The following is a 14,489-nucleotide window of genomic DNA, read 5'->3' on the forward strand; positions in this document are numbered from 1 at the left end:
TTACGCTGAGAGCAACAGACGGACCGTGAAGGAACAACAGCGCCGCTGAAAACGTGTCCCAGACTTACATTCTTGCCGACATCATCCTTCGAGGATACCAGGTCCTCCATCTCGGCCCGCAGCAGTTTGTTGTTGCGGTCCAGTTCTTCTTTGATGTCCATGAGAGATTCCAGCTCGCGGGTTAGAGACAGAGCCCGGGTCTCCTTCTCTCTGGCCTCAGCTTCGGCCCGGTCACGCTCCTCTGCATAGCGGGCGGAGATGTTCTTCTCCTCTGCCAGCATCTACACAAAGTAATGAGGTTTAACGTTTGTGACGATCAAATCAAATAAAGTCGCAGCCTTTCTTCAAATCAGAATCTCAAGCTGTGCGTATCAACCTGATCAAACTTCTTCTGCTTCTTCTCCAGGTTGGAGACAATCTGTCGGAGGTGGTCCTGGTCGACCAGCAGGTCGTCCAACTCCTGCTGGACACGCGTCTTTGTTTTGTCCAGCTTGTCGAAAGCAGCACATTTCTCTTCCAGGCGCTGGTTTGTTGACTCCAGGTCCCTCTGAAGCCTCTTCTTTCCCTCCTCAGCAGTCTCCAGGCAGCCAGCATCCTGCTCCACCTTCTTCTTCATTTCAGCAAGCTGTGTGGGGAGTAACCATTTAAGGCAATGAGGTGGATGATTTGCGTAAAATGTTTCGCTCAAAAGCTCAAATGATTCAATTATTTGTCCAACAGCAAATGAATTTGGTCCTTGAGTGGAAAAAGTGCACGTTTCTGTGCATTTTTACCTGAGCCTGCACGGTTTGAAGCTGTCTCTCAACATTCCTCTTGGCTTCTTCTTCTTCCTCCAGCTGTTCTTTCAGGTTGTTCTGGTCATCCTCGAGCTGGCGCAGACGTGTGCTGAGTGACAGTTTCTGGCGCGTCTCTTCCTGGAGCAGTTCCTGTAAAGTCATAAAGCAAACAATAAGTCCATCCTGCCAGATATCTGAGCAGCACATAGTGGAACTTAAGAGTTTGACTCTGAGAGCTCTTTCTAATGTTCATCTGATGGAGGAAGTTTTACTTTAGAAATACATATTACATATTTGTTTTAAGTGTCCTGATGCACAAATGAAGGTCAACTACAGTCTCAAAACTTTTGTTTTTAGCTGGAATGTACATAGCTATGTGATAACTCTTTGGAAAATATTCAAGAAAATCATTTAATTTGTTACACATCTGGCTGACAGATGTAACCTCTGCACCTACAGCAGGGTGGTGTCAGCGTACCTGAACATCCTGCAGCTGGGACTCCACAGCAGAGCAGTCTTTGGTTGCCTTGATGGACTTGCCCTCCACCTCGCTCAGCAGGCCGTTCACATTATCCAGCTCAGCCTGCAGACAGACAAATCAACCGCTGGATATAAGCAACATGGCTCCACATCAAGTATGAACTGGAATTTGCGAGCATAAGTGTCATAGCTCGAGATTCAGCAGCAGGTCATTGACAAAAACCTAAACAGGATTTAGAACGTCATACCTGCACTTTTGTCAGCTTCTCAGCCAGCTCCACCCTCTGGCGCTCGCTCTCGGAGTGCTTGAGCAGCAGCTCCTGGACCTGACCTTCAGCTTTCTTCCTGCGGTGTTCAGAGTCTCCTTTACCCTGCATCAGCGTCTGGAGCTCAATGCTCAGCTCGTTCCTCTCCGACTCCAGGGCCTGTTTGGCCTTCTCCATTGAGACTTTGTTCTGCATAGACACAAACACTTAGTACTTGTTTTTAACCAGACATGACCGAAGAAGACAGAAGAACAGCTGTGGGGAAAAAAAATACCCTCTTGGCCTGCTCCAGCTGCTCATTGAGCTCATCAAAGGCCTGACTGTGTTTCTGTCTCATCTCAACCAGCTGCTGCTCGTGGATTCTGGCTTCATCATCCAGAGTCTTCTTGAGATGTGCCACCTCCGTCTCACGTTTGGACCTACAAATGAAGAGCAGAACAGAGGTGAGTGCGTCTACTCAACCCAAACAGCAAGATGCATGGAAGCTGAACCTTTCCTTGGACTAATGACTGTACCTGAGCTCTTGCTGAGCAGCAGTTGAGTCCAGGGTGTCCTCGAGCTCGGTCTTGAGGGCCTCCAGCTCCTCTCCCAGGTCCCTGCGGTGTTTCTCTGCTTTGGTGCGGGCCTGCCTCTCCAGATCTAAATCCTCCTGCAGCTCAGAGAGCTGAGCCTCCATCTCACGGATCTTTTTCTGAGCCAGGTTCTTTTGCGCAGCCTCCTCCTCAATCCTAATTGGAGGAAGAAAAAATGAGTACACGGAGCAGGAGGAGCTCATCCGTCATTTAAGTGATTAAAACAACCTTAAATTCTGACACTGAACTACGTAACTGAGCACATGTAAAGATGCACCCTCATATTTATCTACATAGTGAAAGCTGATGATTTCAATGACTTTGGAGCTTAGACAGACCTTGCCAGAGCTGCCTGGAGCTCTTCTTCCTTCTTAGCTAGCTGGGCACGGAGCTCAGCAATCTGAGCCTGCAGCTCAGCAATCTGATCGTGGATCTCAGTGAAGTCACCCTCCAGCTTGCGTCTGTTCTTCTCCAGCTCCTGACGCTGCTTCTCCTCCCTGCGAAGGCGGTCTGAGTGAAAAAGAAACCAAGAAATTAAACAAATCTCAAACTACAGGGCTGAAAAATACGTATATGTGGAACCTATAGTTAATAATCAGATATGTAGGTGACGTCTCCGTGTCTCGTCTTCCCACCTTCCAGGTCTGTGATCATAGCCTCATGTTTGGTCTTCAGTTTCTGCAAGCTCTTGGATTTCTCCTCCTCCTCTGCCAGGTTGGTGGTGAACTCGGAGATTCTATCCTCCATCAACTTCTTCTCCTGCATTCACAGAAAGGAAACCGTGCATCGATGAGGAAAAAGTTTCATGTTACGGTCAGAGCAAAAAGACGCCTCACAGCCAAACCAGGAGCCCAGAAACGACTGTCTACACTAGTCCTGCTGATTGGGCTTCGGTTCCCATAAGAACTACTGGTCCCAATAAGGCCACTTCTTATACAAGAAAAGATCCGAATAAAGTAACAAGGAAACACACAAATAGAAACTCTACTTCCAAAAAAGTCTGCAAGTTTTCTGAAATGCAATAAATTCGTTGATCTGCACCAAATACCAAGTTTCTTTATATTGTCTAAAAACAACAAAGTTTTGCGATAAACGTAAAAAATAATCATCTGGGCTCGACTCATTTGAACATATAAGCATGGAGATCAGCAGCTGTTTTATCCTTTCGTACCAACCTTGTTAAGTTTGTTGTTCTGGTCGTCTAAAACCATGACCTCGTCTTCCATCTTCTTCAGCTTGGCGTCCAAAGTGACCTTCTCCAGCTGGAGCTTCTGCCTTGCTGCCTCCTCCTCGTCCAGCTGCTGCTCCAGGTCCTGTTTATGGGTCGATGGACAGGACGCTCGGTGAGGCAAAGCCAACAGCGATGTGTTGGAGTGAAGTTGGTAAATCTATGAGCTCATTTGTTGAAGCGGTAAACTTTTCCCACTTACGGAGATATTTTGCTGCATCTTCTTCTTCTCGTTTGTTAACTGAGACGCGCGCTCTTCCTCCTCCTCCACACGGGCCTCCAGGTCGTGAAGGATCTCCTCCAGCTCCTGCTTCTTGGCAGCCAGACGAGATCTCATTTCCTCAGCCTCCGCGCAGAGTTCCGTTTCTGCCTGGAGCTGCTCCTGCAGGGCCATCTTCTCAGCGCTGAGCTACAAGAGCAGCAAAAGAGGCCGACAGCAGGCACGGTTACCTTTCAGCAGGAACCAGCAAACCGTGGCTGTCAAATAAAACGTCCCTTCTCTCTTATGAGTTTTACCTGATGCTGTTTTTCCTCCATCTCCCGGAGCTGCTCCTCGACATACAAATGCTTCTCCTTCACTTTGCTCAGCTCTTCATCCTTGGCCTGCATCTCCTCCTCTTGCCTGCTGACTTGCAGCAGAGGCTTCACCTATGGACAGAAAAAACAGAAATAAAGAAAGTTAGAAATAAAACTGAGGAAAGCAAAACGCAGAAACTACAAAGTTGAACAAGATGTTAGGGAGACTGAAGCTTACTTTAGTGAAGAGCCTCCACCACTGCCAGTTCCTGAGTTTAAGGTAGGCAGCACAGTTCCTCTGGATCACCTTCATTGCAGTCAGCTGCTGCTGTCTCTTGGCAAAAGCTCTGTAAAGAAACACAGATTCATCATAATCACACTTCAGAAAAAATCCTATATTTCAGATATGAGAAAAGCCTTTTCTCAATGTGTATAAAATCAGATTCAGTTTCTCATGAGGACACTGGCAAAATAAAACGGGTCTTACTTGCGGGCGACGTAGCCTCTGCACCAGGCCTGGAAGCTGATGATGATATCGGTGATCTTCATGTCCCTCTCCTCCTCCAGGTGAGCCAGGACTCCGGCTCTGAAGAAAACTTTGCTCTGGCCAATGCGGTACAGATTGGGATCCAGCTCCAGACTTTTGATCTAACAGGAAAGGGAATGAAGGGATTGTTCGGTCACACCGCAGAGGGGGCAGGAGTCATGGAGGTCGACCCGGGATTTTAAAGCACCCTTACCATAAGCACACAGGCCTGCTTTCCATCCATGAAGCCCTTGGGGATGGCACTGGGAGTGAGGATTTCATACCTGGGAGAAACAAAGAAAGGTAATAGGATTCATTTTTTTATTACAAATGTGTAATAAAAGCCTGGTGGGACTGTGACACCATCAGTTACCTCTGTCTAAACTCTTGGAAGACGATTCTGTTGGGGAATCCTTGTCTGCAGATACGGATCCCCTCCAACACACCGTTACACCTCAGCTGGTCCAGTACCAGGTGGGGGTCCAGTTTACCAGCCTGAGAACACAGAAAAGCACTGGTGATTTTTCATGTCTGCAACACTTTGAAAATATCTACTTTACAATATGTGCGAGACAAGGGGAAAAAAAATTTAATTCTATACTCACTCTCCAGCATACTTCAGTCATAATCAACCAAGTATTTCACACATTCTTGACTGTTCAAGAAGGACCTTCAGCTGTCCTACATAATATCGACTTTATCCCCAGATTATTTTGAAAAGAATGCAGCTTTTTGGTTCTTTAGCATTTCAAAAAGGATGCCATTATTTCTCAGATACCTTTTTCTCGTGGTTGGGGATGATGCAGCGGACAAAGTTGGGGTTTGTGTTCCTCAATGTGGCCATGAGCTTGGACAGCTGCTCCTTGTAAAGCTGGCCCACTGTGCGGAACATGCCCTTACGGGTCTTAAAGGCACCGGGCATCTCGGACATGCCAGACACCTTGTCAAGACCCACGATGCGGTCCACTGAAAGAGGAAGCATCAAAGTGAAGGGAGAGGGAGAGAAAAAAAAAAGGAAGTTTGTTATTGTACAAAAATAGAGGGGTTGCATATAATAACTTCAATATATCCAACCAGCAAACTCAAACCAAATGCACGTCACAAGGAACAATGAATATGACCATCGTCTCTGCACCTCCTCCTGGTTAAAGCCACGGGACAAAGGATGTGGTTCACAGAACCGGGACCAGTGAAACACCACACAAACAACGACTGAATGTGGAGGGGAAATCGTACAGGAAGAGGATAACAGAGGCCAGTCACAAGAAGCCAGTGAAGAGTGGAAAGATAACACGCCATAATAAAAAATAAAAAAAATAAAAAAATTCAATGCAGTGAGGGGGGAGGCGTCTTAACTGTTAACACTGCTGGTTTGTTGTTCCAAGTGAAAACTATGTGCAATGACTGATTTAAATATGCATGTGTGCCAGGAAGGTGACAAACTGTGGTGGTTGCAGTGGGCATGTATGTGTGCAGTGACAAAACCAAACCAAACCCATGCAGTATATACCCATTGCTGCATTGTTGCAGTACCCATGACCAACACCAGGAGGCCCCAAACAACACTATCACACAGAGGGAGAGAAGGAGAATTCAATGAAAGAGTAGCAAGTGCTAAGATGACCAGAAGATTGTTATTGCATACATGGTTGGTTCGAGACATTGGTTTATCGACATTTTTGGACAGATAAAACTGGGAGAAAAAGGATGAAGACACAATGGAAGTTTCTGGGTGGAAATAAACATGTTCGAGACGTGTGACAAAGAGCGGGAAAAAGAAACCTTTTCACCTGAATCTGAGTGTAGAATAGGAAAACGTTGATAAAAATAGGCTCTCTGACAACTCTGTACCTCTGATAGCCAGTAAAAGAAAAAAAATGAGACAAAACGGGGCCGTACAGAGGGAGAAATGGAGAAACGACCAGTGGGAGTTTGAAAAAAGGTAAAAACGGAGGTCCACACACCAGACAGTAAAAGAGAGAGAAAGCACTATGAACAAGAAGCAAACATGAAATACATGTTCTTTTATCAAGCACTGCCCCTGGATTAATGCGATTGTTTAACATCTGCCTCGACTCACCATCCTTCCAGAGCTCAGACACAAACTTGTCAGTGGATTGGTTGAGCAGTGAAGCCACATTGTCATTCAGTGGGTCCATGTTCTTCATCAACCACTCATCTGCTTTGTAGTCCACCTAAAGAAACACGAGGCAGCAACAGTCAAGTTGTGCTTTTTAAGAAGAGGATTGCTTAGTCTGAACCACTATGACAAAGCTTAAAGAAGATGGGTATAAAGGAAAATGCTTAAGTCTGCATGTTTACCTTGCCAGCATAATGAATAATACAGAAGTCAGCTTCGTCCTTCAGTTTCTTGGGCTTGAAAAACTTGGGGTGCGTGCCCTGCTCCTGGAGCACCTTCTCCACAAAGCTCTTGTCTGTGGCTTTAGGAAACCAGCACTCCTCATCCAACAAAGCCAGGATGCCAGGAGGACTGGCCTGGACACGACAGAGTGGGGAAACTCATGTGAAAAGGTGCTAAACATTATGGAGGGCATTCGAGTCCTAAAACAGAAACGGCAAACCGGCGATATGCGAGACGTGAAGGAAATTAAACTCACAGGTTTCTCAATGAGGTCGATGCAGGGCTGCAGGTCGAGGCCGAAGTCGATGAAGCTCCACTCGATGCCCTCCCTCTGGTACTCCTCCTGCTCCAGGATGAACATGGTGTGGTTGAAGAGCTGCTGCAGCTTCTCGTTGGTGTAGTTGATGCACATCTGCTCAAATGAGTTCAGCTAAAGAGAAGAAAAAAAACCAAGAAAAACAGCTTGATGATCTACATGACAAATGCGGGATTTATTTGTATGTATGCAAGTTTATAAGTCTTTACATGCTGTGCTCTGCTTGGTGGGGAGGACTGAAAGGTTTACCTCAAAGATCTCAAAACCAGCAATATCCAGGATACCAATGAAGGAGGCTCCCTGTCTCTTGGTCTTGTCCAGGGCTTTGTTGATCCTCATGACGAGCCAGCGGAACATCCTTTCATATGTGGCCTTGGCCAGGGCTTCCACTGCAAACTCTGCCTGCTCCTGAGTCTGAGCCTTCTGCACGTAGTCTCTGCCCACTTTGATCCTGGGTGACAGGATGGCCCTGGTGAAGTCTGTGACGTTCATGCCCATAAGGTGACACACCTTCTGTGCAGCTGTGAAAAGCGGGAAAACAGAGATGTGCTTAAAGAGAGATTATGGGGAAGGAAAAGGACGGCATAAGCGTGCAGAGGCTAAGAGGCCTGACCTGTGTTGTCGGGCATGGAGGCCTGATCTGTGTGCCGCTCCTTCTTGAAGCTCATGTTTCCAAGCTGCAGAACTGAGGCAACCACCTTCAACATGCCTGAACAGAGCATAAACATCAGGTGTCAATACACACGATACACATTAAAAAAAATTAACTGCAGTCGCTGCTTCTTTACCTATCTGCTCATCCTCCGGAATACTCATGATCTTAAAGGCCTCCATCGTCTCAATGAACAGATCCTTGTCCTGTTGCCCCGGAATTGTGACATTCCCGTTGGAAAGGAACCGGTAGTTGTTGTAATTTTCAAGGAGGAGATCACCTGGGATAACAAAAAAAGAGAGATTAAAATTTTGGTAAGTGCACGAAATGGTAAGTAAACCTTGACATAAGTAGAACAGGCTGCTTACCGCGCAATTTGTCTCCTGCTCCTGTGAGCATATAGTAGAAAATGTGAAAGGTCCTCTCCTCTTTGGCCTGGCGGATGGCACGGGATTTCTCCAACAAGTCTAGACATCAATCTGTCAAGGAAACAACTCTGAAAGCACAACAAAGTCCACCGAACAGCCGCGTCCACTGCGGTGAGATGCTCCTAAAACACAACATCAAATAAGGCAAAAAGGGGCAATGACATCGTGCAATTAAGGATACAGGTTTCAATATTGGCACCGACGATGTAACCATTGACATCGAAGTTAATCCTGATGAATTTTCCCTAAGGGTAAGAAGAAAAAAAAATGGGAGGAGTGATGTGGACCGCCTGGTGAGAGAACAGGGATTCAGAAGGAACCTGAAGAACAAAATGTGGTATAAATTCATACAAATCTGGAGGAGTTGTCATTTTTGACTGTCTTGGCATTTCCGAAGGCTTCCAGGATGGGGTTAGCCTGCAGCAGCTGCTTCTCTAGCTCCCCCTGTTGGAATTTAACAGAATAGCAGAGCACGTTATAACAGACTTCACCTAAAAAAATTTAAATCCTTAGTCAATGATTCCGATTTAACGGCCTTTAACTAAAATAGATCATCCAGAGAATCTCAGATCATTATCTTTAAAATTATACTTTCAGTCATTTAGATTAGCCAAAAGAATCTCTAATTTTCTTGCTTCTCAAATAAATATACAGACATGAGGGTACCGATTTACCAATGATACCTTTACATCTGAGGAGAAAAGACCACATGGAAAACAAACCATCAAACAGACACACACACCCACACACGCAAGCAATGCAGACATTACACCCAAGCATGTAAACCCAACACATAAGGTCATGTAAGTGCCCAAATCAGCAAACACCCAAAACCCAGAGACTGTCATCAACAACCCACCACCTGTTACCCTGAGTGGATTAGTCCAGCGAACCCAGAGCAACAAATTGCCCTTTTCAGCTTCAGTACATTAAATCTTCCCTCAGTCATTCCTACTTTAAGCTTTGGCTTCCAAGAAGACCTCAATATATTATACATCATATGCAGAATTACTTTTAATACATAAAAAGAGGCCCTTCCAGTGCGATTAATATCTCTTATATAAACACACACGAGTACGTACACACCCTCACACAACATGTACGCAACATGAGACGTCAGTGTGTCCCAAAAATCATTTTAAGAACAGACATACCGTCCAAGCAAAAACAGAAAAGCAATTCTGGACTCGGGTGCACTCACAAAGTAGCGATAAAAGTTGTGAAAAATTAAGCCAGACACATTAAAGCACATCAAATCAGGCCAAAACTCACAGATTTCCCCTCGCCCCAGGAGAGACCCCGCCCTCTTATCCTACCATTGTCTGGCTGAATTTTTCACAGGAACACATACGGCTGCCAACTGAGCTGCAAACAAACTTCCTCCCAACTTCCTATTGGCTGGCAAGACATGTCACCTCTGCCCTTATTACAAAGTGACGCCCACAAGAGCGCGCGCTTCAGCGGAGAGGAAAGGGTGGGGGTGAGGGTGGGATTGGAGGAGGAAGGTGATGACAGAAGCAGGTGGAGGAGGAAGAGCGAATGAAGGGGGAGAGTCAACTCACATGTGACAGGACCGAAATGTTCTGTTGATGGGAAAAGAGAAATACAACAACCTCAAAAATGGATGATAGCTGAGGGTTTTTGTTTTTTTTAAATTGGGTTCCTCTGAGCAGCATCTATCATGGATCTGACAGGCCAGATAACAATAGTGCAGCTTTTCCAGCTTAATCGACATAGTGCATGTTTGAACTGGCTTTTATTCTCTGATAAAGATGCTGTGAAAAAACCAAACAAGTCACAGATAAAGCCGGGTCTCTGTGAAATGTGTGACAGGAGCCTCTAAATGGGCTTAAATGGTTTCCGTGCTCGCAGGACGAGTATCGCCACCCGGTTGCCTTTAACGGTGTTTTTTTCTGTGGCAGTGTACTGCAGAAGATTTTATCTACTAGACAAAACAAGCTGCTTGAACACAACACCGTGACGATGAATCATCAAATCATTTAAAGCACACACACAGAAATACACAACCTCATTGGTCGGGTGTGTCAAGTAATCGAGGAATTTTTTTTTATCTCACTTGAAAATGAAAAACAAAAGGGCTGATGTAAGATGAAGAGATGAGCTCAAAGGTAGTTTGAAGGTTGGGACTATGTATACGATAAGAGAGACTCACCTGATCTTTTTTGGTCTTATGAGAGGAGGCCACATGAGCGAGATACTGGATAACCTTCTTGGTGTTCTCTGTCTTACCAGCACCAGACTCGCCTCTATTTTCAACAAACAGACAAAAATACTGAGCAAAACCTGAGAAAGGGTTGGTTTAAAATGCAGAGCACAGACACTCGAGTGGTTGGAAATGTTAACATGAGAGGGAATGCTTCTGTAACTCACGTGCAAAGAATAGACTGGTCTTCACGATCTGTAAAGATAACGTACAAATGCGGATTAAGTTACATGTGCAGAATGATTTTGCTGTATATTCAACTAGTTAACGCCTCAGTGCAGACAGCTTTTTGCCTATACAACAGGATATACAGAGACCACAGACAGGAAATCAATATCTGGCTTCCTGTGACTAAAGAGATTTTGTCGGGGTTCTAACTGACTTGTTAATTACCCTGTTGGTTCCTGAAATGTGGTCAGAACACTTAGCTGAAGCAAACAATCAAAAACAAAAAAAGAAACAATCGGTGGGATGGAGGGGAATAGCCGAGGTGGTGTGTACAACACATGATGGCAATCAGAGAAAAAAATAAACCACGAAAAAGGAGGCTGTAATGCTAAGCTAACATATCACATGTACAAGTGCTTCTCAAGCCTAGAACACAATAGATCTGCAGGAAATACCAAGCATGGACGTGTAGTGTTGATTCACAGAGTCACAAAACAATGCGAATTATACAAAGTGAAAAAAGCTAAAAGGCTGAAAACAGGAAAGTAAACTCATGCAGCGTAAAAAAAGAAAACTGAGGCAGGATATCTGCTGGCCTGAATCACTGGAAACATAAATATAAACTTAGTTGTGTGTCACAAAAAAAAACTGAGATAGCATCTAGTGTTTAAGGTATTTAAGAGAGAATACTTCTTTCACAAGAAAATCTTAAAAGGGACCCTTATCTACAGGGTGAAGGAATGCGAAATATGTTTCCAGCAAAGAGAAATTGCAGTCAAATTCCACCTCATTTCCTTTTGACAAACTGGTGGATTTCGCAGCAGTGCCTCACCCTGCATCATGCTTCTGTAAGATGTGTCGGTGATGGCGTAGATATGAGGTGGCATTTCGTGCCTCTTCTTGCCCTTGTACATGTCAACAATCTCCTCTGAATAGATGGGCAGGTTCTTGTAGGGGTTTATGACGACACAGAAGAGACCGGAGTATGTCTGGTGGACAGATACAGGAGGCAGTTAGTAAAAAATCTTCCCTTTAACATTGAAAAATAAAGCACATGTAGCAGCATCTGTGAGACATGAGGGATACAACTCTTTTAGGCCAAAGGGAACAACAGGATATGATCAAATCTGCATTAACTGTAAACAGCATGATGAGGATCACAGACTGGAAACCTGGTACACGTTACGTTAATAAAGATGTACAGATACAATCCCCCCCCCCTCCAATGATAAGAACAATGCTTCTCAGTAACATAAAGAATCTGCATCAAGGAATCAGATCCCCCCCCTCTCCAAATCACCTCTGAGCTGAAATATCTCATGAACTCTGATTTGTTACCCTCCTACATTACATAACATCAACCCCACCCTGCTGCGGGTTTAAACTGACAAGTGATTTTGGCATTGTGAAAGCACAGCTGCATGACAGGTTAGCCATGTCATACCTCAGATTCAGAGTAGAAGAATCTTTCCTCTGAGAGCAACCTTAAAACCCTCCATTCCTTTCTCTAAATCCCACTTAATCTCTTTTTTTATGCATCTTGACTCATATCTCAAACAAATTTAAGGTCCCCCCCCCCCACCCCCCCCCCTCCCCACCCCCCTTTACTCCCCCCCTCCCATGCGCTGCATTCCTGTGCTGCCCTCCCACCATGTCTGTACCGGTCTCTCCTTCTGTACTACGCTCGCTTTCCCTTAAGAGACGGTCAGTTTTCGGACTGCAGAGCCTGGAGCCACTTAAGTCACCCAAGGCCTGAATCTCTTGGGGCGGGTTATGGGGAAGGGAGGGGACAACAAGCTTTGTTGATATGACCCGGTCACAGCAAAAAGTCAAAGAGATCAAATCACTCCCAGGCCAGAAAAAAAAAAAAGGCATTAATTATAGAGGCAGCGTCAAGATGATTTACATTCCGTGCCCATTTCTGCATATACTGGACTTTGATGCCCCCCCCCTTTACTCTAATTTTTCCACATCCCTCATGTTCTGGACTGTATTGTTCCCAGCAGCTTCCTGTTTACATGATGACTCCAAACATAGACAGAAAGAGCTCAGAGAGCAAATAAGATTGTACTTAAGCATGTAGTCCAAGAGGGAGAGTCAAGAACAACTAAAGAAAAAACAACCACTATGTTAACAGATTGCACATTTTCATTCCAATGACAATTTGCACACAATGAGCCGTCTTTAAGTGATAATTAGGTTAGATAGACCGACATGGCTGGACTTCAGCCAGGACAGACTGTTTCCTATAAGCCGGGAGAAACTGGGTAAAAAACAACAAGTTAAGCTTAACCCCAAAGCATCGCTGACATCCTTCAGTTAAACCAGAGGAAAACTTCATGAATAACTGCATCCATACTCACATATATGAGACCAGAGTAGTATCTCTCCTTCAGGTTGTGCAGCACAGATGCTTCGTTCAGGCAGGTGAGCTCGGCCATGTCCTCCACCTTGCTGAACTTTGGCGGGTTCATCTTCTGAATGTCATCCTTGTTCACCTTGATCTTCTTACCGGAATCTGCCAGCTCCACCACGCACTCGTCGCCGTGCTCCTCCTTCACGGAGCCGGCCTCGAAGCCCAGGCGCTCTGAAGGCACCCATACCAGCTTCTTGGTGGCCCAGTCAGCCTGTGCCAGTGGGTTGTTGACCAAATTACGGTCCACGTAGAGGAACTTGTCTGCGTCTGACATGGTAGCTGTTTCAGAAAGAAAGAAGAGGAACAGATTTTATATCGACAGATGTTAGAGAGACTCTGTGCGATTATTCTCTTCATTGTATCCAAAAACACTGCATCTACGTCACTCCAGGTCCTCAATAAAATCTGGTAGAATAAATATGCATGTAGATTTTCCTAAACAGAGGCAGCTGGTTGCCATTCTTTCATTACAACATCCAAAAGTCATCACTGGTGGGATGCTTGACAGAAACTCATAACTACGCTAAACAAAGCTCAGTCACTTCTTGGCCAAGTGCTGAGAAAACCTAACAAATATCCAGCAGCCATGACAGAGACGTGCACCCCGGATCACAGATTTCAGTTCATCTCTCAGCAGATGCACCTCCGACTCCAACACACACCATCTGTTTGCTGGTGGGAAGCCTGTGAGGGAGCATGTGTTCGCTGTGATTCATAGTGGCTGGTCATGGTGCCCGTTTTAAGCCAGGGGAGAGGAGCCAACAGTGCGTGATTAAAACCGGCAACTAAAGTCCCTTTTATACACCCTTGCACTGTGTGTGTGCATGTTGTTCATTTAAAGGATTACTCAAAATGTTACAGATGGATTTGCATGAGGTGAGGCATGGCCCAACAGAGAGGTGATTAAATTTTAATGTTGATGCAGGACTTTTACTACCATTTTGCTTTTTTTCCCCAAACTAAGCCTCAGTATGCCGTCTTGGACAGCTCTGTTTAAAGAACTAAAGATAAAAGATCAAGTAGGACTTTTTCCTTGGCATCTTTTTTTTTCCACTGCATAAAACTCTTCTTCCAGGCGAAAAACAAGGGTTTCTTTTTGTCTCTGCAAAGCTTCTTCGGTTAAACGTTTTATTGCTTCGTTTCTCCTTTTAAGACTAATTTGAGAAATTTAACATTCGAATAAATTCCTACCATCTTTTATAGCGGCTTCAGCGATCAATGAGAGGCAGGCAGTGGAGTTTTGCTCTGCAAAGCAAACCGTCATCACCACAATCTGCAAAAGCAGTAACTAAATACTGAGGTAGGTTATCATGGTTGCAATATAGTTTAACCTCTCCCTTAAAGCAGTCACTTTCTATTCTACAATAGCAGAACGCATATGACAAGTCGACATATCCTCTCTTATTTGAGGGAAGAATAATAAATAAATAAATAAATACAGCCTTACTCCCTATTTCCAAAAAGATGTTCTTTCAAACAGATGAAAAGCAGCATCTGGCGACTCCAATAAGAGTTTTTAAAAGAAGGGAAAGGTCAGGTTAGGCCAGCAGAAGTTGTTT

General features: G+C 44.9%; 1 protein-coding gene across 2 annotated transcripts in view; it reads right to left on the bottom strand.

Annotated features, from left to right (window-relative positions):
• The window catches only part of LOC140272788 (myosin-9-like), a 28,973-nt gene that overhangs the window by 4,773 nt on the left and 9,711 nt on the right, over positions 1 to 14,489 (bottom strand). The window contains exons 2-32 of one of the 2 annotated variants that reach the window (XM_072368231.1): positions 12,878 to 13,209; positions 11,347 to 11,503; positions 10,514 to 10,541; positions 10,296 to 10,389; positions 9,685 to 9,705; positions 8,474 to 8,566; positions 8,304 to 8,367; positions 8,063 to 8,161; positions 7,831 to 7,974; positions 7,656 to 7,751; positions 7,292 to 7,563; positions 6,983 to 7,156; positions 6,687 to 6,860; positions 6,445 to 6,559; positions 5,143 to 5,330; positions 4,738 to 4,859; positions 4,579 to 4,648; positions 4,326 to 4,486; positions 4,077 to 4,185; positions 3,839 to 3,970; positions 3,525 to 3,731; positions 3,270 to 3,407; positions 2,730 to 2,853; positions 2,433 to 2,604; positions 2,038 to 2,250; positions 1,797 to 1,941; positions 1,505 to 1,711; positions 1,255 to 1,359; positions 774 to 926; positions 377 to 625; positions 69 to 281 (exon numbers count right to left, since the gene is read on the bottom strand). In XM_072368231.1, coding sequence (XP_072224332.1) covers positions 69 to 281; positions 377 to 625; positions 774 to 926; positions 1,255 to 1,359; positions 1,505 to 1,711; positions 1,797 to 1,941; positions 2,038 to 2,250; positions 2,433 to 2,604; positions 2,730 to 2,853; positions 3,270 to 3,407; positions 3,525 to 3,731; positions 3,839 to 3,970; positions 4,077 to 4,185; positions 4,326 to 4,486; positions 4,579 to 4,648; positions 4,738 to 4,859; positions 5,143 to 5,330; positions 6,445 to 6,559; positions 6,687 to 6,860; positions 6,983 to 7,156; positions 7,292 to 7,563; positions 7,656 to 7,751; positions 7,831 to 7,974; positions 8,063 to 8,161; positions 8,304 to 8,367; positions 8,474 to 8,566; positions 9,685 to 9,705; positions 10,296 to 10,389; positions 10,514 to 10,541; positions 11,347 to 11,503; positions 12,878 to 13,204 — 4,566 coding nt within the window. In that variant the 5' untranslated portion in view covers positions 13,205 to 13,209. The remainder of the gene's footprint in view (positions 1 to 68; positions 282 to 376; positions 626 to 773; positions 927 to 1,254; positions 1,360 to 1,504; positions 1,712 to 1,796; positions 1,942 to 2,037; positions 2,251 to 2,432; positions 2,605 to 2,729; positions 2,854 to 3,269; positions 3,408 to 3,524; positions 3,732 to 3,838; positions 3,971 to 4,076; positions 4,186 to 4,325; positions 4,487 to 4,578; positions 4,649 to 4,737; positions 4,860 to 5,142; positions 5,331 to 6,444; positions 6,560 to 6,686; positions 6,861 to 6,982; positions 7,157 to 7,291; positions 7,564 to 7,655; positions 7,752 to 7,830; positions 7,975 to 8,062; positions 8,162 to 8,303; positions 8,368 to 8,473; positions 8,567 to 9,684; positions 9,706 to 10,295; positions 10,390 to 10,513; positions 10,542 to 11,346; positions 11,504 to 12,877; positions 13,210 to 14,489) is intronic. The other variant, XM_072368232.1, reaches the window with a different exon arrangement.

Source organism: Leuresthes tenuis, unplaced genomic scaffold, assembly GCF_036924035.1.
Source record: "Leuresthes tenuis unplaced genomic scaffold, fLeuTen1.0.hap1 SCAF_17, whole genome shotgun sequence".
Lineage (NCBI taxonomy): Eukaryota > Metazoa > Chordata > Actinopteri > Atheriniformes > Atherinopsidae > Leuresthes > Leuresthes tenuis.